We start from the raw sequence: 19,274 nt of genomic DNA, 5'->3' as shown, positions 1-19,274 counted from the left end.
TGTTCTATAAGGCCAACTTCCTTGAGTTACACAGTTCTCATAGCAGATCACTTCTGCTTCTTACGCTCATCTTTTCTATTGCTTTTTTCCCTTAAAAAATAAAAATGGAGAAGGAAGTGCTGAATAAGTACACTTTGCCTTTTTAAAACGTGAGCATAAAAAGAGGCAATAAAATTCTCTGAATAAATCTTCCCACAAAGAGCGGAAGGCTTGCATCCCCTGAAGGATTGGTTCTTGGAATTGCCTGCCTGTGTTAGTTCTGGACCCTTCTATGTCATCTGTATTCCTCTAACCATTTATCACAGTTGGCCTGATTCTGCAGTGAAAAGGCCCAGTCCTATGCTCATTGAAGTCTAGGGAGGGACTTGCATTGTCTCCTACCATTTTTGGATCAAGCCATTTATTATATTTTACTCCTAATTTACACCAAGGTAAGACAGAAGAGAAGCCTTCCCTTCATGTTAGAGAGCTGGCAAGTAATGAAATGAAGGCACCGACTGTACATACCACACATTTTCCTGCTTACATTTCACCAGTTCTCCATCTTAGAGATTTATAGCACTTTGGGGATTGTGTAAATGTTCTCTGCCATAAATAATGAGTCTATAATAGCTTTTTGTGTTGCTATCTTTGCCGCTTATTTTGACAGTAGGAATCACAAACAAGTTCTTTGCTAACTGTGCATAATTGAGGCCCTTGTAATTCTTCCTGGTTTTGTGTTAAGTTCCTTGTCAAGCTATGAAGCAATGACACTAAAAAGCAAGAGGAGAATAAGCAGTATGTGTATACTGTATTCAGCTATTCTGTATTTTTTTTCCCTAGATACTTATGGGCCATTGGTAAAAATGTTTGGAAGAGATGGAAGAAAAGGTTCTTTGTGCTGGTTCAGGTAACATTTCAACCTAAAAATTAGTGTTCGATTTAAGACTGATCAGTGGATTTGTTTGTTTTTGTAGTAACTGCCACTGACTGATTATTCAATCTGTGGTCATAATCATTTGAATGGCTTATGATACCTTTTTAAAAGGATCGTTTGGGTGGTGGGGGGGTTCTCAGCTTTGTCATCAGAGCAAAGGTTCTGCAGGGAAGTCGCCTCTGGCGAACATGTCAGCTGGCGACTTCCAACTCCGATTCCATAGCATTCCTGCAGCTGCCGGGGCGTTCAGTAACATGAAGAAGTAATAACACAGCAGGGTTATTGAGACAAGAGCAAATGAACTCAGTCTGCCGTGATTTGTTGGGTGCAGATTCTGCACTCTGAACCTGCGGGATGAAATCCTGTCTCCTCTGACGTCCATGGAAGCTTTTGCCATGTGAGACATGAGGCCTGTATTTCACCTAGGTGTTTATCTCCTCTGTCTGCAATTAAGACTTCACATTAATTAGAACTGAACAGCCCCTCATTCAGCCCTTATTGGTCACTGTGCAGTGTCTTTTTGTTATCCCTTTACTCAGTGTCATCTTAGCTCAGTCACTGCCGAGTTTGGTTCCAAGAAACCAAAAACATACCAGGCAAGAAGCAGGCATCAACCCTGCAGAGAGACCTGTTTGGATTAGTCTAGATCAGGAAGTTCCCTGTAAGCTCTACAAGGGGGTGTCTGAACTACAGGGTTTTGTCGACAAAAGTGGACTTTTGTCGACAAAACTATACCTGCGTCTACACTACCACCGCGTTCTGTTGACAGTAAGTGGACAGAATGTGGCATTTTTGTCAATGGCGGTAAACCCCATTCTACGAGGAATAACGCCTTTTGTCGACAGAGCTGTCGACAAAAGGAGCTATTGCATCCACACGGTGCTTATTCAAAAGAGAGCGTCTTCTCTCTCTCTCTCTCTCTCTCTCTCTCTCTCTCTCTCTCTCTCTCTCAAAAGTGGCTTGCTTTTTCGACAGAACCGGTTGTAGTCTAGACGCTCTTTTTTGACAGAGGCTTTGTCGACAGTATCTGTCGACAAAAGCCTGTAGTCGTACCCCAAGAATCTGGGCAACAGCTGGCTAGGAAGGATGTCTGCTTGAGGAGTTTGATCCTTCACCACTGTCAGAGAAGCAGTTCCATTGACTGTCTGGAAATGTCATGTAAACCAGCAGTGCTCTGTCAGTCACAGCTTCAGGACTCAGTTCTCAGATCCATTCTGGTTAGGACAAAGCTGCTGGAAACCCAGCAGAACCACGGTTTGTGTGTGCATGCACATGCACCATAGTCCTGTGCTGAAAACAGCTAGGCCAGAAGAGAGAATCCAGGCCTAAGAGAGGGTGAGCACATATGACCTGATTCTGATCTCATTTATACTAGTGCAAATCAAGAGCAATCAAGTTAAAGGGTGTAATTTTGCTCCCACTGAAGTCAATGGCAAACTGTCACTTGGGTCAGGATTGCACTCCGTGGGCATGTCTACACTAGGAAACTATTTCGAAATAACTATGATTGACTGAATAACTCCCGATTTTACAAAATCAAACTAGTGTGTCCACACTACGGGGAAGTCTCAAAATGAGTCCGAGGCAGACTCTGTTAATGTGAACACACTACCTCAGACTTAGAGCCCTAAGAAGCACTGGGCAGTAATTAGTTTGAATTACTCTGGGGAGTCGTTATTTTGAAATAGCAGCACCATGAGCGTCCCCACTACCGCTTTTCAAAATTAGCGTTATTCCTCGAGGAAATCAGGAGCACATACTTCAAAATAAGTGGCCCATTATTTTGAAATAACAAGTTTGGCAGTGTGGACGATCCGCTTATTAATTCGACCGAGGGGGGAGTTATTTTGAAATAAAGCCCCAGTGTAGACCAGAGTCTTGTGTGAAAGTGGTGTAAGATGAGAATCACATCCACAAAGTTTCAAAGTTCAGTCCGACTTCCATTAGGGTTGCCAGATACTTTCCCCAAAAATACTGAACATGGAGATGGAAAATTTGGTTGAACAAAAAAAAAGGGACCAAATTTGTTGAGCAAAAAAAAAACCTGCACAAAATAAAGGTCACTGCTCCTTTAAATGCCAGTGCTACACACACCTCGCTCCCCTCCACCAGATGTGGCAGGGGAGTAATGTCCCAAGAGGCCTTCTGTCCGAGACATTTGAAATGTCTGTTTTTTTCTGGAGGGTTTTTACTGGACACCTGGCAATCCTAACTTCCATTGCCTTTCCAGATTGACTTACCACTCTTCTCCATTTCAAAGAGAGTCCAGTGGATTACAATTTCCATGTTGTACAGCTCACTTTTTAAGGGGATACATCTTAATGTATAACAATGTCATTCTGCTTTGGTTAGCTGTAATAATTACAGTAAAGCAAGTGTCCACATCACTCAGAAAAAGCTAGAGTTTTGGGCACCGGTTCTCAACTACGTCCAAGCCTTCATGGCAATCAGTCAATTGGGCAGATAGGAGAATACCTCCTCAGGGATGTAAAGATGATGATAAAATCCTCCACATTAGGACAGCACCTTCCAAAAGAGATTAATGGTGATCAGTTCTCCAGGAGAGTCTTACCTGGTTATTTTTGACAGTCCTGTTGCCATTGGCCCAGCAAATGGTAACAATGGTACCACTGCCACTGTGATGGCTTTACCGTGTTATATTGCATAAACCTGTGCTGTGGGCAGAAGCTGGTCTAATGGGAAAGGAGAGGTGATAATTTATGACATCAGGAAGACTGAAGTGTTTCATGATTTTTTTGCTTCAGTCTTAACTAAAAATTGTGATCTGATAGTTAACACAATTAATAGTAACAAGAGGAGAGGAATAAAAGCCAGAGTAGGGAAAGACTATTTACGTAAGTTAGATGTAATCAGCATAGCCAGATGGAATTCATCCTATAATATCCAACAATTGGTTTAATAGAATCATAGAATACTAGAACTGGAAGGGACCTCGAGAGGTCGTCGAGTCCAGTCCCCTGCCCTCATGACAGGATCCAGTACCGTCTAGACCATCCCTGATAGATGTCTATCTAACGTGCTCTTAAATATCTCCAGAGATGGAGATTCCACAGCCTCCCTAGGCAACTTATTCCAGTGTTTAACCACCCTGACAGTTAGGAACTTTTTCATAATATCCAACCTAACTGTCCCTTGCTGCAGTTTAAGCCCATTGCTACTAGTCCTGTCCTCAGAGGCCAAGGAGAATAGTTTTTCTCCCTTCTCCTTGGAACACCCTTTTAGATACCTGAAAACTTCTATCATGTCTTCTCTTTTCTAAACTAAACAAGCCCAATTCTCTTAGTCTTCCCTCATAGCTCATGTTCTCTAGACCTTTAATCAATCTTGTTGCTCTTCTCTGGACCTTCTCCAATTTTTCCACATATTTCTTGAAATGTGGTGCCCAGAACTGGACACAATACTCCAATTGAGACCTAATTAGTGCAGAATAGAGAGGAAGAATGACTTCTCGTGTCTCGCTCACAACACTCCTGTTAATGCATCCCAGAATCATGTTTGCTTTTTTTGCAACATCACACTGTTGATTCATATTTGTTTGTAAGCACCTGCAAAATAACAGGATTATAAGGAAAAGCCAGCATGGATTAGTCAAGAACAAATCATGCCAAACCAACCTAATTTTCTTCTTTGGCAGGATTACTGGCCTAGTAGAAATTATTAAACTTGATTTTAGTAAGGCGTTTGACATGTGCCCACATGACATTCTCATGAGCAAATTAGGGAAATGCAAGGTATTACTGTGAGGTAAGTCCATAACTAGTTGAATCATCTTACTCAAAGGGGTAGTTATCAATGGTTTGCTGTCAAACTGGGAAGGTATATCTAGAGGGACCTGAAGGGGATCAGTCCTTGGTCAGAAATTCAATATTTTCATTAGAAACTTAAATAATGGCGTGAAGCGTATGCTCATAAAACTTGCAGTCTGCGCCAAGCTGATAGGGTGGGAAGTACCTTGAAAAATGGGAGAATTGGTCTGAATTCCACAAGATCAAATTCAGTAAAGATAACAGGGGAAAGTACTTCACTTAGGAAAAAAGAATCAAACGCACAGCTACAAAATGGTAGGTAGTATTATTGATAATAGGTTCTGGGGGTTAAAGTGGATCACAGATTATATCAGTGTCAACAGTGAGATTAAGTTACAAAAAAGGCTCATATTCTGGGGTGCATTAAGATGGGTATCATATGTTAAGGCATGGGTGATAAAAGTCCCACTCCACTCAGCACTGGTGAGGTCTTTGCTGGAGTACAGTGTCCAGTTCTGGGCCCAGTGTGGACATATTGGAGAAAGTCCAGAGTATAGCAACAAAAATTATAAAAGCTTTAGAAATCCTGACCTTTGAAGAAAGGTTAAAAAAACTGGGCATGTTTAGTCTTGAGAAAAGAAGACGAAGGGGGAACTTCATAACAGTCTTTAAATATATTATGAAGAGGACAGGGATCAATTGTTCTTCATATCCATGGAAGGTAGGATAAGAAGTCAAGGGACATGTACGTTAGATACAGTATGAACTGTGTTCTCCAAGACTTTAATATCTGGAAATCGTGGCTAACTGACATCTATCATAGATAGCAATGCAGTATCTCCTTCACTTACCCGGAAACATTCTGATAGCCACCCGGCATCGTTTTTTCAATGTTTTCTTGTGCTTGTGGAAGTCAAGTTTGTAAGCTTGCGTCAGTAAAGTTTGCTTGTGTCGTGCTTCTGCGTATAATACCAGTATTGAATATTATCTAACCCATCCTGCAACAATGGCTAGCATACAGTGAAAAATTTATGAATCATTGGTATAAAGCTCAAGTAACGGCATCTTTGATTAACTGGCAACCCCCATTCCCCATGCATGCTGGATAACAAAGCGTGTGCTATAGTAAGAAACACTTTCTAAGGGTAGTTAAGCACTGGAACAGGCTTCTGAGGGAGGTTGTGGAATCATTTTTTTAAAACAAGTTGAGCAAACATTTGCCAGTGATGCTATAAATTGACTTGGTTCTGCCTCAGAGACACGATCATGTCTCAAGCTCCCTTCCAGCCCTATCTTGCCATGATTCTAACGCCACAGCTAGAAGGAACCACACCGAGCAAGTTGCTTAGCATTGTCACTGTCAACAACAGCCCTTTGGTTTCAATAATAGTTGAAAGCCCTTTAGTATCTTGTAGGAGGCACTCAGCATGTCACAGAGCTGGGCTACTGGAAACTGAACCTTCAACTATGTCAGGCTAACCTGCTGATAAAAGCAACTGCTTGGGAGAAAACAAGCATTCATAATGATGCTTTGGGTACATCTACACTGCAATGCTATTTCAGGTTACTAGAGGTATCCCGAAATAGCTACCCCGTGTCTTTTAAACTTGTCCGCTATTGCAAAATATAGCGGATGCGCTATTTCAGCATCCCTGTAAACCTCATTGCACGAGGGATAAAGGATGTCTCAAAATAGTGTTTTATTTCAAAATTTGGCACTGTGTAGGCACACCAAATTTTGAAATAGCCTATTTTGAAAAAGAATCGAAATAAGATCTGCAATTTGCATAGTGCAAATTGCAGATCTTATTTCGAGCTAAGGGTGCAGTGTAGATGCACCGTTTATGTGCAGCAGCCACAAACACGTGTAGATAAGATGATGGTAAAAACTGTAGGATGCTCTTTTCTTTATTATATTTTCTATCTGAGTAAACAACCATAATGCATTCTAATTGGCAATGAAGCGATTGGCATTGGGTTTTCATTTACCTCTGTCTCTTCTCTTCTTGTGCACTGGGATTTTCCAAACTAGACGAGTTACTCAGATAATTCTTAATCCAGGGACTCTCTTTCCCTCATTGCATTCTCTCCTTTGGACAGGTGCCTTTGGCACGGCTTGGAAAGCCAGGTATGAGAATTACTAGAAATAAATACATTTAAGAATAATTGTGAGTAAGCATTTTCAGGGTTGGACCCTAATCTCCCCATCTAACAAGAAAACTCAGTCTCGTTTCTCTCATCACTCTTACACTGACCCTTTCCACGTCATTATAATTATTTATATGGTTCTTGAAATCTGCCTATTCCTTAGCATGAATTTTACTACTGATCATACATATGGGCATCCCACGAAACACATATGCGAGGCCATGTTTCCAAATGTGGCCAGGTCTTTATTCTTCAACCAGCATGAGTAAGGTCATAATTTGGCCTAGTGGACAGAGTAAGGCAAACAAGATTTAGTCGCTGAAAAAATTGCACTTCTATAATCCACCTCAGAAATTCCAGCTGCCATAATGGCTGGTCTGTTTTGTTACGTCACCGTTTGTTAATGCGCAATGTTCTACTGTACGTCAGAAATAAACAGCCAACACACTCTAGCCAGTCCTCTAGGTGTAGCTCGAGCCCGTTGAATTTGTCTGCAAGTTGTAAAGATCAAATACAATACTTCAATCTCTATACGTTTGCCGTTTGCTTTTTATAGGAGGCTTTGGGTGGTTGCTGGTATTAATGCTGATTGGAAACAAAGGCACTGATGCTTGTAATGTCCTGGCGTCTGCTAAATGTACTGTGCATGGTAATAGTGAATTCTGTGTAGAAAGAATGAAGGGTAGTGACTCATGAAGGTAGACACCTGGGCTGTGTCTAGACTGCATCCCTTTTCCGTAAAAGGAATGCAAATTAGACACATCGCAATTGCAAATGAAGCGGGGATTTAAATCCCCCCCCACTTCATTTGCATAAACATGGCTGCCGCTTTTTTCCGTCTCGGAGCTTTGCCGGAAAAAAGCGCCAGTCTAGACGGGGATCTTTTGGAAAATAAAGCCTTTTCCAAAAGATCCATTATTCCTTTTTTTAAGAGGGATAAGGGATCTTTTGGAAAAAGCTTTATTTTCCGAAAGATCCCCGCCTAGACTGGCGCTTTTTTCCAGCAAAGCTCTGAGCCGGAAAAAGCGGCAGCCATGTTTATGCAAATGAAGCGGGGGGGGGGGATTTAAATCCCCGCTTCATTTGCAATTGCGATGTGTCTAATTTGCATTACTTTTACAGAAAAGGGATGCAGTCTAGACACAGCCCTGTTGTGGGACTTGGCAAAGTCTCCAAAACTTAGAGATGGGACTCATAACATACCTATTTCTTTTGGTATAACATCTAGCTAGGATGGGCCCTGTGTACTTCATTCAGTGAAAGGGAGAGGTGTCCTTGAGCGTCTTCCCCTCTGTCTGGTAACATTTAGCCATGTGGGAGAATTTGACTTTACATCTGGGAACTATAACATTACTGTTTCTAAAGAACTCTAAGGCTACATCTAGACTACATTGCTCCTTTGTCGACCGCGCCCCGTCTAGACTGCTGTGCTGTGCCAGATCAGCTGATTGCTGGCACAGCGCGGTGGCCATTTTTATTTTAATGAAGCGGGAATTATTTAAATCCCCGCTTCTTTGACTATGCTGAATAAACTTTTTTACATGGCTCCGTCGATGGAGCCATGTAGTCTAGACGTAGCCCAAGGGAAGGAGAGAGGGGCTCTTCCAGGCCAGGGTCCTGCAACTGGATCAGTGTTTGGTTTTTCTGTCCTCTCCCTTTCCACGCCCACCCGGCTCCATCTTTTGCCTCTCCTATCCCCTCCATTCAAGTGCAGAGGAGGCGGCAGCAGGTTTTGCAGCAGGGTCTGCGAGCAGTGCTGGGAGGGAAGAGCAAATCACAGGAGACATTCTCAGAGGTGGTCAGGCTCCGTGTATGAGCCCTGGTTCAGCAGGTACTTGGGTGTTTCTTGGATTGCAAGTATTTATTAGCATGCTTGAGGAGCATGTGGTATGTTTTATTTGGGATAAAAAATAGTGAGGGGACATTGTACAAGAAGCCAGAAGGAGGTGCTTTCCTGGGGGCAAATTGACTTTTTAGATGTCGTCAGTGTTGAATGTACAGTTGAAATTTAAAAAATGGGAGAGGGGAGTAATCATTCTTTTATCTGTTGGGCTAACACAACCATTTTCATATTTTACTGGGGCTCTCTGTGGGTATGTCTACACTACAGCATTATTTCGAAATAATTATTTCGACATATCTTATTTCGAAATAGCGCATCTACACACAAAACGCATTTCGAAATAGCATTTTGCTATTTTGAAATAGTGCGTCCACTCTGTTTGGACGCTGAATCACATTTAAGGCCGGCTGGAACTGGTTCCGGCAGGGCATCTGGTCAGAAGTTACCTTGTGGCCAGGGCGGCTAGCAGGGCACCCTGAGAAGAGCTGGAGGCCCCCTATTTCTAAATAAGCATCTACACCGGGCTTATTTCGAAATAGCAGTTTTGAAATTGGCGCTATTCCTCGTGGAATGAGGTTTACCAATTTCAAAATAAACTCTCCGCTATTCTGAATTAGTTTCAAAATAGCAGTTGGCTTGTGTAGACGTGTGACAGGGCGCTTGCCCTGAACTGGCCCTTTAAGGGCAAACCCCAGCCTGGAGCAGGGCCTGGGAGTTTAGCCCCAGCTGAGGCCGCGTTAGCTGATTAGGGCCCAGCTGGAAGCTATATAAGAGGATGGGCTGCCGCTCGGAGTGGGGAGCAGTGAGAGCCTGGCTGCTGGGGGAGTAGGAGGCTCCCTGGAGCTAGGGCAGTGCTGGTGAGGCGAGGCAGGGCTAGGGGAGAGCCCTTTCATTATCAGTGGGAAATAGGTCAATGGAGGGATGATAGGAGTTACTATAGAGAACTTTCTGGGTGTCTGGCTGGTGAGTCTTGCCCACATGCTCAGGGTTCAGCTGATCACCATATTTGGGGTCGGGAAGGAATTTTCCTCCAGGGTAGATTGGCAGAGGCCCTGGAGGTTTTTCGCCTTCCTCTGTAGCATGGGGCACAGATCACAGCTGGAGGACTCTCTGCATCTTGGGGCCTTCAAAGTATTTGAAGGCTTCAATATCTGAGATATAGGTGAGAGGATTATTCTAAGAGGGGTGGGTGAGATTCTGTGGCCTGCACTGTGCAGGGGGTCAAACTAGATGATCATAATGGTCCCTTCTAACCTTAAAGTCTATGAGTCTATGGGAGCTCTGGCCAGACAAGCTCCCAGACTGCCAGGCCTGAAGCACGGCCTGCTGAAGAAACAACAACCCCCAGAAAGGGGGCTCAGAGACTGACGTGGGCACTGCCGGAGGGAAGAGGACGCCGTGGGCTGGAGGGAAGAGGGGAGACACCACCCGAGGGAAGGCACCCAGCCGGCCAGAAGGAGCTAATTCCCAGGACAGACGGCTGGTGGTGCTGTGGTGGTGAGTCAACCCCCTCACAAGACGCTAGGAAAGTTATTTCAAAATAACTTTGCTGTGTAGACATGTAAGTGCTGAGATCTTACAGTGAGGATGGCTTTGAAAGTACCTGGATAGATGGAGGGATAGAGAAATGAATAGTTGGTGTGTAAAGGAGAAACGGTCTCTTTGCTCAATGTCTATGCTTTGTGTATTGTCCTCTCTGATAAACACACCTCTTCAGCATGCAGGTGCGAGTCATGGTCTCCTGCCCTGGCTCTACCAGCACACCTCCGTGTATTAGAGGACAGGATTGAATCCAACAGATACAATTGCCTCTTGAGTGCGTTTCCCACCCCCGTTATAGCATGTGCCACCCTTTGAGATGAGCAGCAGAAGAGCAGAATACTGATTAGATGTAAATGACATGGCAGAGTCTCGTTACTTGCCTCATTTTCAATTCCAAGATATGCAGTGTGAAAGAGATGGCAGAATATGGCCCTGAGGTTGGCTGGGAACAGCATCACAAGTGAGGAAACTGCTTGATAAAGTCAACCCTCACGCCAGTGGCTGTGGTAAGCAACGGAAGCTTTTCGATCCAAGTTTAGCAACGATTGGTTGGAAGAGGTAGTGCCCCTTCAGCCTACTGTCAATAGCCCCTCACTGACTCTCTAAATGCTTCCTAACTTGCTGCTTCAGCTAAATGTACTCAGCGTGCAAATTCCAACCAGCTGGCTGCGGAGGGCCCCGAGAGGCAATCTAAAATGTTTTGAGCATGCAGAGTTGGAGATTGTGGGTAGCATACAATGATGTGCACGGCAGGACATCATGAAATGAATGGGAGCTAACGTTGGTTTTGTTGACCACAACAGCATATTCACAATTGACTGCAATTCTTACCGGCAAGAGAATTAATTACATTGAGAGTTCAGACTGAATCTATTTTTGTCCTGTCATCTTCGCGATAACCCCGTTTTGATTCACTGGCAGCATGTGGGAAGTCACACTTGACAGTACCTGGATGACATGTCTGCCATGTAGCTTGAAGCCATTTTCGACTGATTGTGTCTGATGAGGTTTGCGGAACATTTTGGAACCAGATCAACTTGCTGTAGATTAAAAACAGCTTCCATGTCTGTGCCGAGATCTAGAGTCCTAGTGACAGACTCCCTTCACTCACTGTAATTTCGGCTGCCAGTGACAGCTCTTGCTTTCAGCAAAACCCAGTGGACACTAGGTAAGAAAAGGTGACAGGAGCATTTGCAATACCCAATTTTAACAGCACTGAGAAGTCTCTCTCTCTCTATAAAAATGTTTCCTGCTGGACGGCAGTGTGATGTCATCACGTTATCAGTGTCGGCAGAGTGAGAAGGGGAAGCAGCATCCATGGCTTGGAGCAGGCCAGGAACACTTCACTGCTAGGGCGATTTCCCATCCTCTAGGAACAAGGCTGGGACTGGGTGTGGGGATAGGACCCCAGGGGATCTGGCTAGCAGATATCCCAGCCCCTCCTCAGGGGCCACCCTCGGCTCCCCACTGGTCCCCGGCTCCCCTGAAGGAGCGTCCAGGGGCAGTGGCGGCTCCTTGCTGCACCCTGGGACCCCGGCGTGAAGCAGCTCCAGCTCCCCACTCCGCTGCCTGCTGCCAGGCTCTGGTTCCTGTGGCCCAGCCACCTCCTGCCCGTTTCTAGGTCCCGCTGGTGGGCAACGGCGCCTTGGCGGGGGTTGGCCACAGGGTGCTCCATTAGCTCTGCTGCTCCCCATCCCCACCGCTTCCCGTCTAGCCATCCCCGGCCCCGCTTCTGCTTCCGGGTCTCAGGTCCCACCGCTCTGCAACCTAGCGAGGCAGGCAATGGTTCCCCACTGGCTCGGGGAGAAGTGGGGCCCAGGACCTGGAAACAGAAGTGGAGCCAGGGGTTGCTGGATGGGAAGCAGCAGGGATAGGGGAGCAGTACCCCCACCCCCTTCGATGAGTCCGCAAGACCAGCTTCGCCTGCTTTTCTCGCTGGGTTCGGGGAGAGCTGAGGGCAGCCCCACCCCGCCACCTCCTCCTGGGGAGAGGTTTGGTGTGTATAGTGTCCAGGGGGGACGGGTCAGCACATGAAGCAAGCAGGAGGTGCAGCCCTCTAGTAATTCCATAAAAACAGGATAGTTTAAACCGACATTCTGGCTCATCACGGTAGAGTTTTGAAAATAAGGGCCCGGACACGCAACTCTGATTCACGTAGACTGGTGTAAGTTGTACTGCTTGCATAGATTTCCTGTATCCAGATCTGCCCTTGCCTCATTCCCATGAAAAGCTAATGCCTTTGTGGTCTATGATCAGTGGGATTGCTACTTTAAACATTTAGAAATTGAACGTAAAGAGTAATTTATTGAGAGCTGACATTTTCTCTGCAGTGTTTTTTAGGTTAAAATAGAGGGTCCATTATGTTCATTTATGTCAATAAAGTGCTTGGAAGTCAATATATATGTCCAGAACCAGATAATTAAATTCTTCCATCACCGTAGAAAACTGTTCTGCAGCTGAAATCGTTTCTGTACATTTTCTCTTCATGTAAAAGACAATATTTGGTGTTACGGTTGAAATGGTCCTGTAATGAGGTCGGCACTCACCTCGCACGAGCACCCCCATTCGGCCAAGCGTGGGTTCCTGCACAGCCTCAGTTTTAAAAAGCCTTGTGGCTACTCAGCCCTCTGGCCACGTCACGCATGGTGCGGTCACAAACCCCTTTTGGGGTACTCCGCTAATAGGGGCCCGTCCCGCTGCTCTCTGTAGATCAGTGGTCTCCAACCTTTTTACACCCAAGATCACTTTTTAAGTCTCAGAACAGGCGAAGATCTACTGCCCTGCCCCTTCCTTGAAGCCCCGCCTACATTACATGAGGAAATCTAATGTAAATGTACTGCACAGGTGCGCAGTTCAGAGAGGGCTCAAGAGCTACTCTTGGAGCCCCTGAGATCTACCGGTAGATCGCGATCTACTGGTTGGTGACCACGGCTGTAGAGTGTCTCAGTTCAGCCCATTCTCTCGTCTGTTTCCCCACTCGGTAGGAGAGTGGTGCCTCCAGGGTTTCTGCTCCTACGCAGCTCCCCACTCTGAGCTGTGCATGGTTCTGCCTGCCAGCCATCCTTGACCTTCTCCCTTCCAGGTCTGGGCTGCCTCTAGTCCTGCCGCTTCTTATATAGTCCCTCCTGGAGGTTGGGTGAGGAGAGTGACACTTACTGTGGGCAGCTCCTGAAAGTGACTAGGACACTCCTCTGGCAGCAGGGGAAATGGGATTTCCAACCAGTGCTGCCTGCAGGCACCGTCCCTACAGCTCTTATTGACCTTTTTCTCGGCCAATGGGAGCTGCAGTCGGTGCTGGGATCAAGGCAGAGCATGGAGACACCTGGCCCCTTCTGCCCTGGGGCTGCAGAGACGTGGTGCCAGCTGTTTCCAGGAGTAGCGCAGAGCAAGGGTGAGCAAGAAGTCTGCCTTAACCTCACTGCACTGTCAGCAGCCCTTTTAAATTGCCCGACCCCCTGGGCAATTGCTCTCTCTCCTCATCAATGGGCTTGATTAGTAAGGAGCCATGAAAAACAGTATTCACAAATACCCATCCATCTATCCCATCGATTGAGAATTACTAGGTGAAGGAATATAGTGAAACAAATAAGTAAAATCTAATTTGCCAATCTAAAATCAGTGTCCTTTGTCATTTTTTCTCTCCTGTTTTCTCTGTTTTCCCTTTTCTTGTTCTCTCTCTCAACTTCTGTTCTTCTTCCTTTCTTGTCTCATTCTTACTCAAAAGAATATTCCTTTTCTTGTCTTTTTCCTCTCCGTGTTGTGTCTCCCTTTCATCTCTCTCTGATCCCTTCCCTGTTCTCCCCTCTAGCACCCAGCTGGAATCTTGAAGGCTGTACAGTAAATCAGGTGCATTACTAGTTCCTCTTGGCAGGCCACATGCAAATTAGAATACTGGCATACTAGAACTGGAAGGGATGTCGAGAGGTCAAGTCGGGTCCCCTGCCCTCACGGCAGGACCAAGCACGGTCTAGATCATCCCTGATAGATGACTATCTAACCTGCTCTTAAATATCTCCAGTGACGGAGATTCCACAACCTCCCTAGGCAATTTATTCCAGTGCTTAGCTACCCTGACAGGTAGGAAGTTTTTCCTAATGTCCAACCTAAACTTCCCTTGCTGCAATTTAAGCCCATTGCTTCTTGTCCTATCATCAGAGGACACGGAGAACCATTTTTCTCCCTCTTCCTTATAACACCCTTTTAGGTACTTGAGAACTGCTATCATGTCCCCTCTGTCTTCTCCTTTCCAAAGTAAAAAAGCCCAGTTCTTTCTGTCTTCCCTCATAGGTCATATTTTCTAGACCCTTCATCAGTTTTGTTGCTCTTCTCTGGACCTTCTTCAGTTTCTCCACATCTTTCTTGAAATGTGGTGCCTGGAACTGGACACAATACACGCAGTCCCCGGGTTACGTACAAGATAGGGACTGTAGGTTTGTTCTTAAGTTGAATCTGTATGTAAGTCGGAACTGGCGTCCAGATTCAGCCGCTGCTGAAACTGACCGCCAGTTCTGACTTACATACAGATTCAACTTAAGAACCCCAAGCTTCCCCAAGTCAGCTGCTGCTGAAACTGATCAGTGGCTGATTCCAGGAAGCCTGGGGCAGAGCAACTCTGCCTCGGGCTTCCTGCAGTCAGCGCTGGTCAGTTTCAGCAGCGGCTGACTTGGGGACGCCTGGGGCAGAGCAGCTGGGGTGCTGCTGGGTTGCTCCAGTAGCACCGCTCCTCGCTCCTTGGCGCTACTGGACCAACCCAGCAGCACCCCAGCTGCTCTGCCCCAGGGTCCTGATTCAGCCACTGCTGAAACTGACCAGCAGCGGCTGAATCAGGACCTGGGGCAGAGCAGCTGGGGTGCTGCCGGGTTGGTCCAGTAGTGCCCAGAGCGGAGTTGCAGAACCAATCGGCAGCACCCCAGCTGCTCTGCCCCAGGGTCCACAACAAAAGCCTGGTCTGCTGGGAGGGGGGCACACTAGCTGCGCCCCCCCCCCCCCCAGCAGACCAGGGACACGGGGAGCAGAGCCGCAGCGGCAGCGGCGTGCCGCGCCTCTGAGGCTTTGCTCTGGCAAAGTCTCAGAGGCGAGGGACCCCGCCGCGGCTGCGGCTTCAGTCCCGGTGCCTGTGGTCTGCTGGGGACGGTCCCCACAGGCTTCGCTCCCGGTGCCTGTGGTCTGCTGGGGACGGTCCCCAGCAGACCACAGGCACCGGGAGCGAAGCCGCAGCAGCGGCGAGTTCCCGCGCTTCTGAGGCTTTGCTCTGGCAAAGCCTCAGAAGCGCGGGAACCCGCCGCTGCTGTGGCTTCAGTCCCGGTGCCCCTGGTCTGCTGGAGACGGTCTCCAGCAGACTAGGGGCACCGGGAGCAGCTTACGAATGGGGCTTTCTCGCCCTGGAGCTCGCAGGCAGCAATCCGCTACCTCGACCTCCGTGGCGAGAAAGCCCTGTTCGTAAGTGCGGATCCGACATAAGTCGGATCCGCGTAAGTCGGGGACTGCCTGTACTCCAACAGAGGCCTAATCAACGTAGAATAGAAGAATGATTTCTTGTGTCTTGCTCGCATCACTCCTGTTAATGCATCCCAGAATCATGTTTGCTTTTTTTGCAACAGTGTCACACTGTTGACTCATATTTAGCTTGTGGTCCACTGTGATCCCTAAAACCCTTTCTGCAGTATCCTTCCTGGACAGCTGCTTCCTATTCTGTATGTATAAAACTGATTGTTCCCTCCTAAGTGCAGTACTTTGCCTTTGTCCTTATTAAACTTCATCCTATTTACCTCAGACCATTTCTCCAGTTTGTCCAGATCATTTTGAATTTTCACCCTATCCTCCGAAGCTCTTGCAACCTCTCCTGGCTTGGTATCTGCAAACTTAAGAATCTTCCATGCACAGTAGAACCTCCACGCAAAGTAGAACACTGACAGTTTAGGGGCTGATGTAGACAGTGCTACCCAGTGGAGAAGACATCTCTAGTTACACAACAGCCATCAAGAATTCTCTACCCTCTTCCCCCAGATGCCCTAAAGAAAAAACTCTGCATCCAGACATCTCCATGAATTGAATACTAGTAGTCGCCATGAAAATTCCTGCTTATGGCCCGGTCTGACTCTCCAAAGTGAACGTTGCATATACATCTCCCAGGAATCTCGTTTTTAGAGAACCGTTTATAGACTGCGTCTGATGATCACATCTCTCACAGAATAGAAACCTTCACGCTTTGCCACTAGGTGTGGTGTCATCTTGTTTCTGAATCTGGAGTAAATACTTTAGGGCCACTTTAACTTGCAGATTGAGAGCTCCTTTTGTATCACAATCCTTAGCCCAATCAAGCTGAGCCATTTTAAGCAGGAATATTCTGTGGTACTCTTGCAGGTCATACTTGTACTGCAGTGCGCTGGTAGCATATCGCTTTCTCATCTGATGCCAAAGGGATGTTGACATGCCATCTTCCAAGAAGCATAACATAGGAGAGTCAAGTGCATTTGTAGTGAGTTTGGCCTAGTTGGGAGCTGTATGGCAGTTCTGTGAGTACGTTCTTAGAAGTTTTTTCTCCTCCCCAGGGTACGAGAGAGGATTTCTGCTGTAACTGTCAGGAATGCTAATGGACAAGAGCAAATCCGCTCTGCAGATACATGTTGGGGTTGCACTGGTTTACATGAGGTGGAATAGAACACTAATTAAGCGTAAACCTCTTTGACTTGGAACATGGACCTCCTTATGCTGGTTTGAACATGGCTTGCTTCTGTGTCATTTCTGTCTCTTAAATAACACACTGTGGCACTCTAAACGCAGTATAAACCCGTGGCAGAGTGTCCACACACACAGCTGAAGTGGCTTAATCTGACTTGGTACAACATCACGCCAGCATAGCTTTATGTGTGGAGCACAGCATAGCGAGACATCATGAAAATGCCTTTACTAGCAATGCCATGAAAGTGTATTACCCAGGTCCATGCTGGGCTCTCCTCTGCACTGAGTGCTTCGGAATATTGTTCTGCCAGTAAAAGTTCCAGTGCTGCGTACAGGGATGTCCTCACTGCAGTTGGAGGAGTGATTGCCTGTCGACGTGCTCTCCAGCTAGCTTTAACTGAGTTAGTCGTAACAAAGGTGCAGCATCGTGGGCTTTAGCGCCAGCTGCACAAGCCCATTCAAGACCATAGCTACTTAGAGAGGCCCTTAACCTGTGCTGAAATCCATGATGCTGTGGTTTCACTGCTATTGGTTCTCCTGGGACAGCCGATCAATTACCGGGCACCAACATCCATCAGCTCCCTCGCAGCAATTTTTAAAAACTACTTATTCCATAATGCTTTCCAGCCAGTCTCTGTTTTTACTTTGCATTGCAATACTTGTGCCTTTTGGCAGTAAACTTTTCATCTGTTGCATAGTCCTTTGTTCACTTACCGTGCTCACTAAATCCTATTTTAAACTTGTCCAGAGGAGAATGGCTTTTGGACACTTCTGTTCCCATTTGACGCCTCTTACTTTTCATGCCATATGACATATAACCTCTCTCTGATGTAAGTTATCACTGTGGTAACTGCTCAAAATCCTCTTCTACCACCAATATAAACCACTCGCTACGTTAAAAATCAAACAAATAAGCGATGAGTATAAACTTGTGGACTAAGATTTGAGCTTGAATTTTTAAAAAAATCTACCTCAATTACAGTACTGTAACATGAGAAAATATTATCTGGCTGAGAAACGTAAGGTTATTGAAGTTCAAAGTTAATAAAAACACCTTAGTCTTACCAAAATAATATACGTAACAAGAGGGCAATTACATGTTTTAATTCATTAACTCTGTTCTTGGTAAGTAGAGTGTTTGCAGCCACAGATGGAATGCTAGCAAGAAAGTTTCCTTGGATCAGTAGAATGAAAGTAGTGGTCATATTTGTATAATATTGTAAAATTAGAAATACCGGTTGAACCTCTCTAATCTGGCACTCCGTGGTCCAGCATGATTTTAGGTAGCCGGATGTCCACTTATCGTGGGTGTAGGTAAGTTTCCTGCGGTCCCTTAAAGTTTTACAGCCACCTGTCCTTGCTGTCAGTATTCTGTGCCATTATTTATCTCTAATTCAGCCCCTAAATGTCTTCTAGCCACCCAGTAAGCAATGGAAGTGTTGGTAATACTGCTAGACAATATTGACCTCCCATGATTCATCAAATTCTCTGGTTCGGCACTGGTCAGGGTCCCGAGGATGCCAGACTAGAGAAATTGAATCTGTACCAACTAGTATGTGTGTGTCTCTGTATGTATGTGTGCAATTGATTTGCCTGGGAATGAATAATATTTTCTTTGTCCAAGACCTCTGAAATGTAATATGCAAGACATGTATAGTAAAGAGAGCTTGAAAATCAGTGCCCACTTTCTAGGTTAAAGGAGACATTCAGTACAACAGAAGAGTTGTCTGTTGCTGTAACTGTTGCAGGAAATAAACACAAGTTGTATCTCTAGCAGCTGATGTTAAATTAAAATTGAATCACCGCAGAATTAATTTTTTCTTGCCATCCCTAATTGCAGAAGGTAACTACTTTTCAAGTAATACGGTAATACAATTCTCATTATGTTTATGAAACCAATAGAAAATAATCAGCAATGTGTCCAGAAGGTGGCAGCAATATACTATATGTAAAGTACAACTGATTGAAAAATAAATGCAAGAGTCCTCTAAATGCTGTGTTTGAAGGCACTAAGGTTGATTTGAAATTTTCTATTGTTTTTACAGTCTTTTTTATTTTTGCATAGTTAGGAAAGTTGACTACATCATTTTAATCAAAGTTTATGCACATGGTTGTGTCACTAGGATGTGTCTGTAAACAATAGCTGTTGGTTGTTGCTCACTTGTGCATTCTTATTCATGATACAGGTGCAGCCTCTAGTCCGGCACCCTCGAGACCTGACAAGTGCTGAATCAGAGAATTTGCTGGACCATGGGAGGTCAATATTGTCTAGCAGCATTACTGACACTTCCGCTGCTTACTGGGCTCTTAGAAGACATTTTAGGGATAAATTAGAGCTAAATAACAGCACAGAACACCGAGAGCCAGGACTGGTGGC

General features: G+C 45.6%; 1 protein-coding gene across 12 annotated transcripts in view; it reads left to right on the top strand.

Moving 5' to 3' along the window:
- CADPS (calcium dependent secretion activator) overlaps window positions 1-19,274 on the top strand; it is a 422,307-nt gene that overhangs the window by 266,490 nt on the left and 136,543 nt on the right. For all 12 annotated transcript variants that reach the window (XM_075938476.1, XM_075938477.1, XM_075938474.1 and 9 more), the window contains one exon: window positions 823-889. In XM_075938476.1, coding sequence (XP_075794591.1) covers window positions 823-889 — 67 coding nt within the window. The remainder of the gene's footprint in view (window positions 1-822; window positions 890-19,274) is intronic.

The sequence above is a fragment of the Pelodiscus sinensis genome, chromosome 11 (assembly GCF_049634645.1).
Source record: "Pelodiscus sinensis isolate JC-2024 chromosome 11, ASM4963464v1, whole genome shotgun sequence".
Lineage (NCBI taxonomy): Eukaryota > Metazoa > Chordata > Testudines > Trionychidae > Pelodiscus > Pelodiscus sinensis.
Note: the sequence above shows the minus strand (reverse complement) of the source record. Positions and strands in the feature narration are given on the sequence as shown.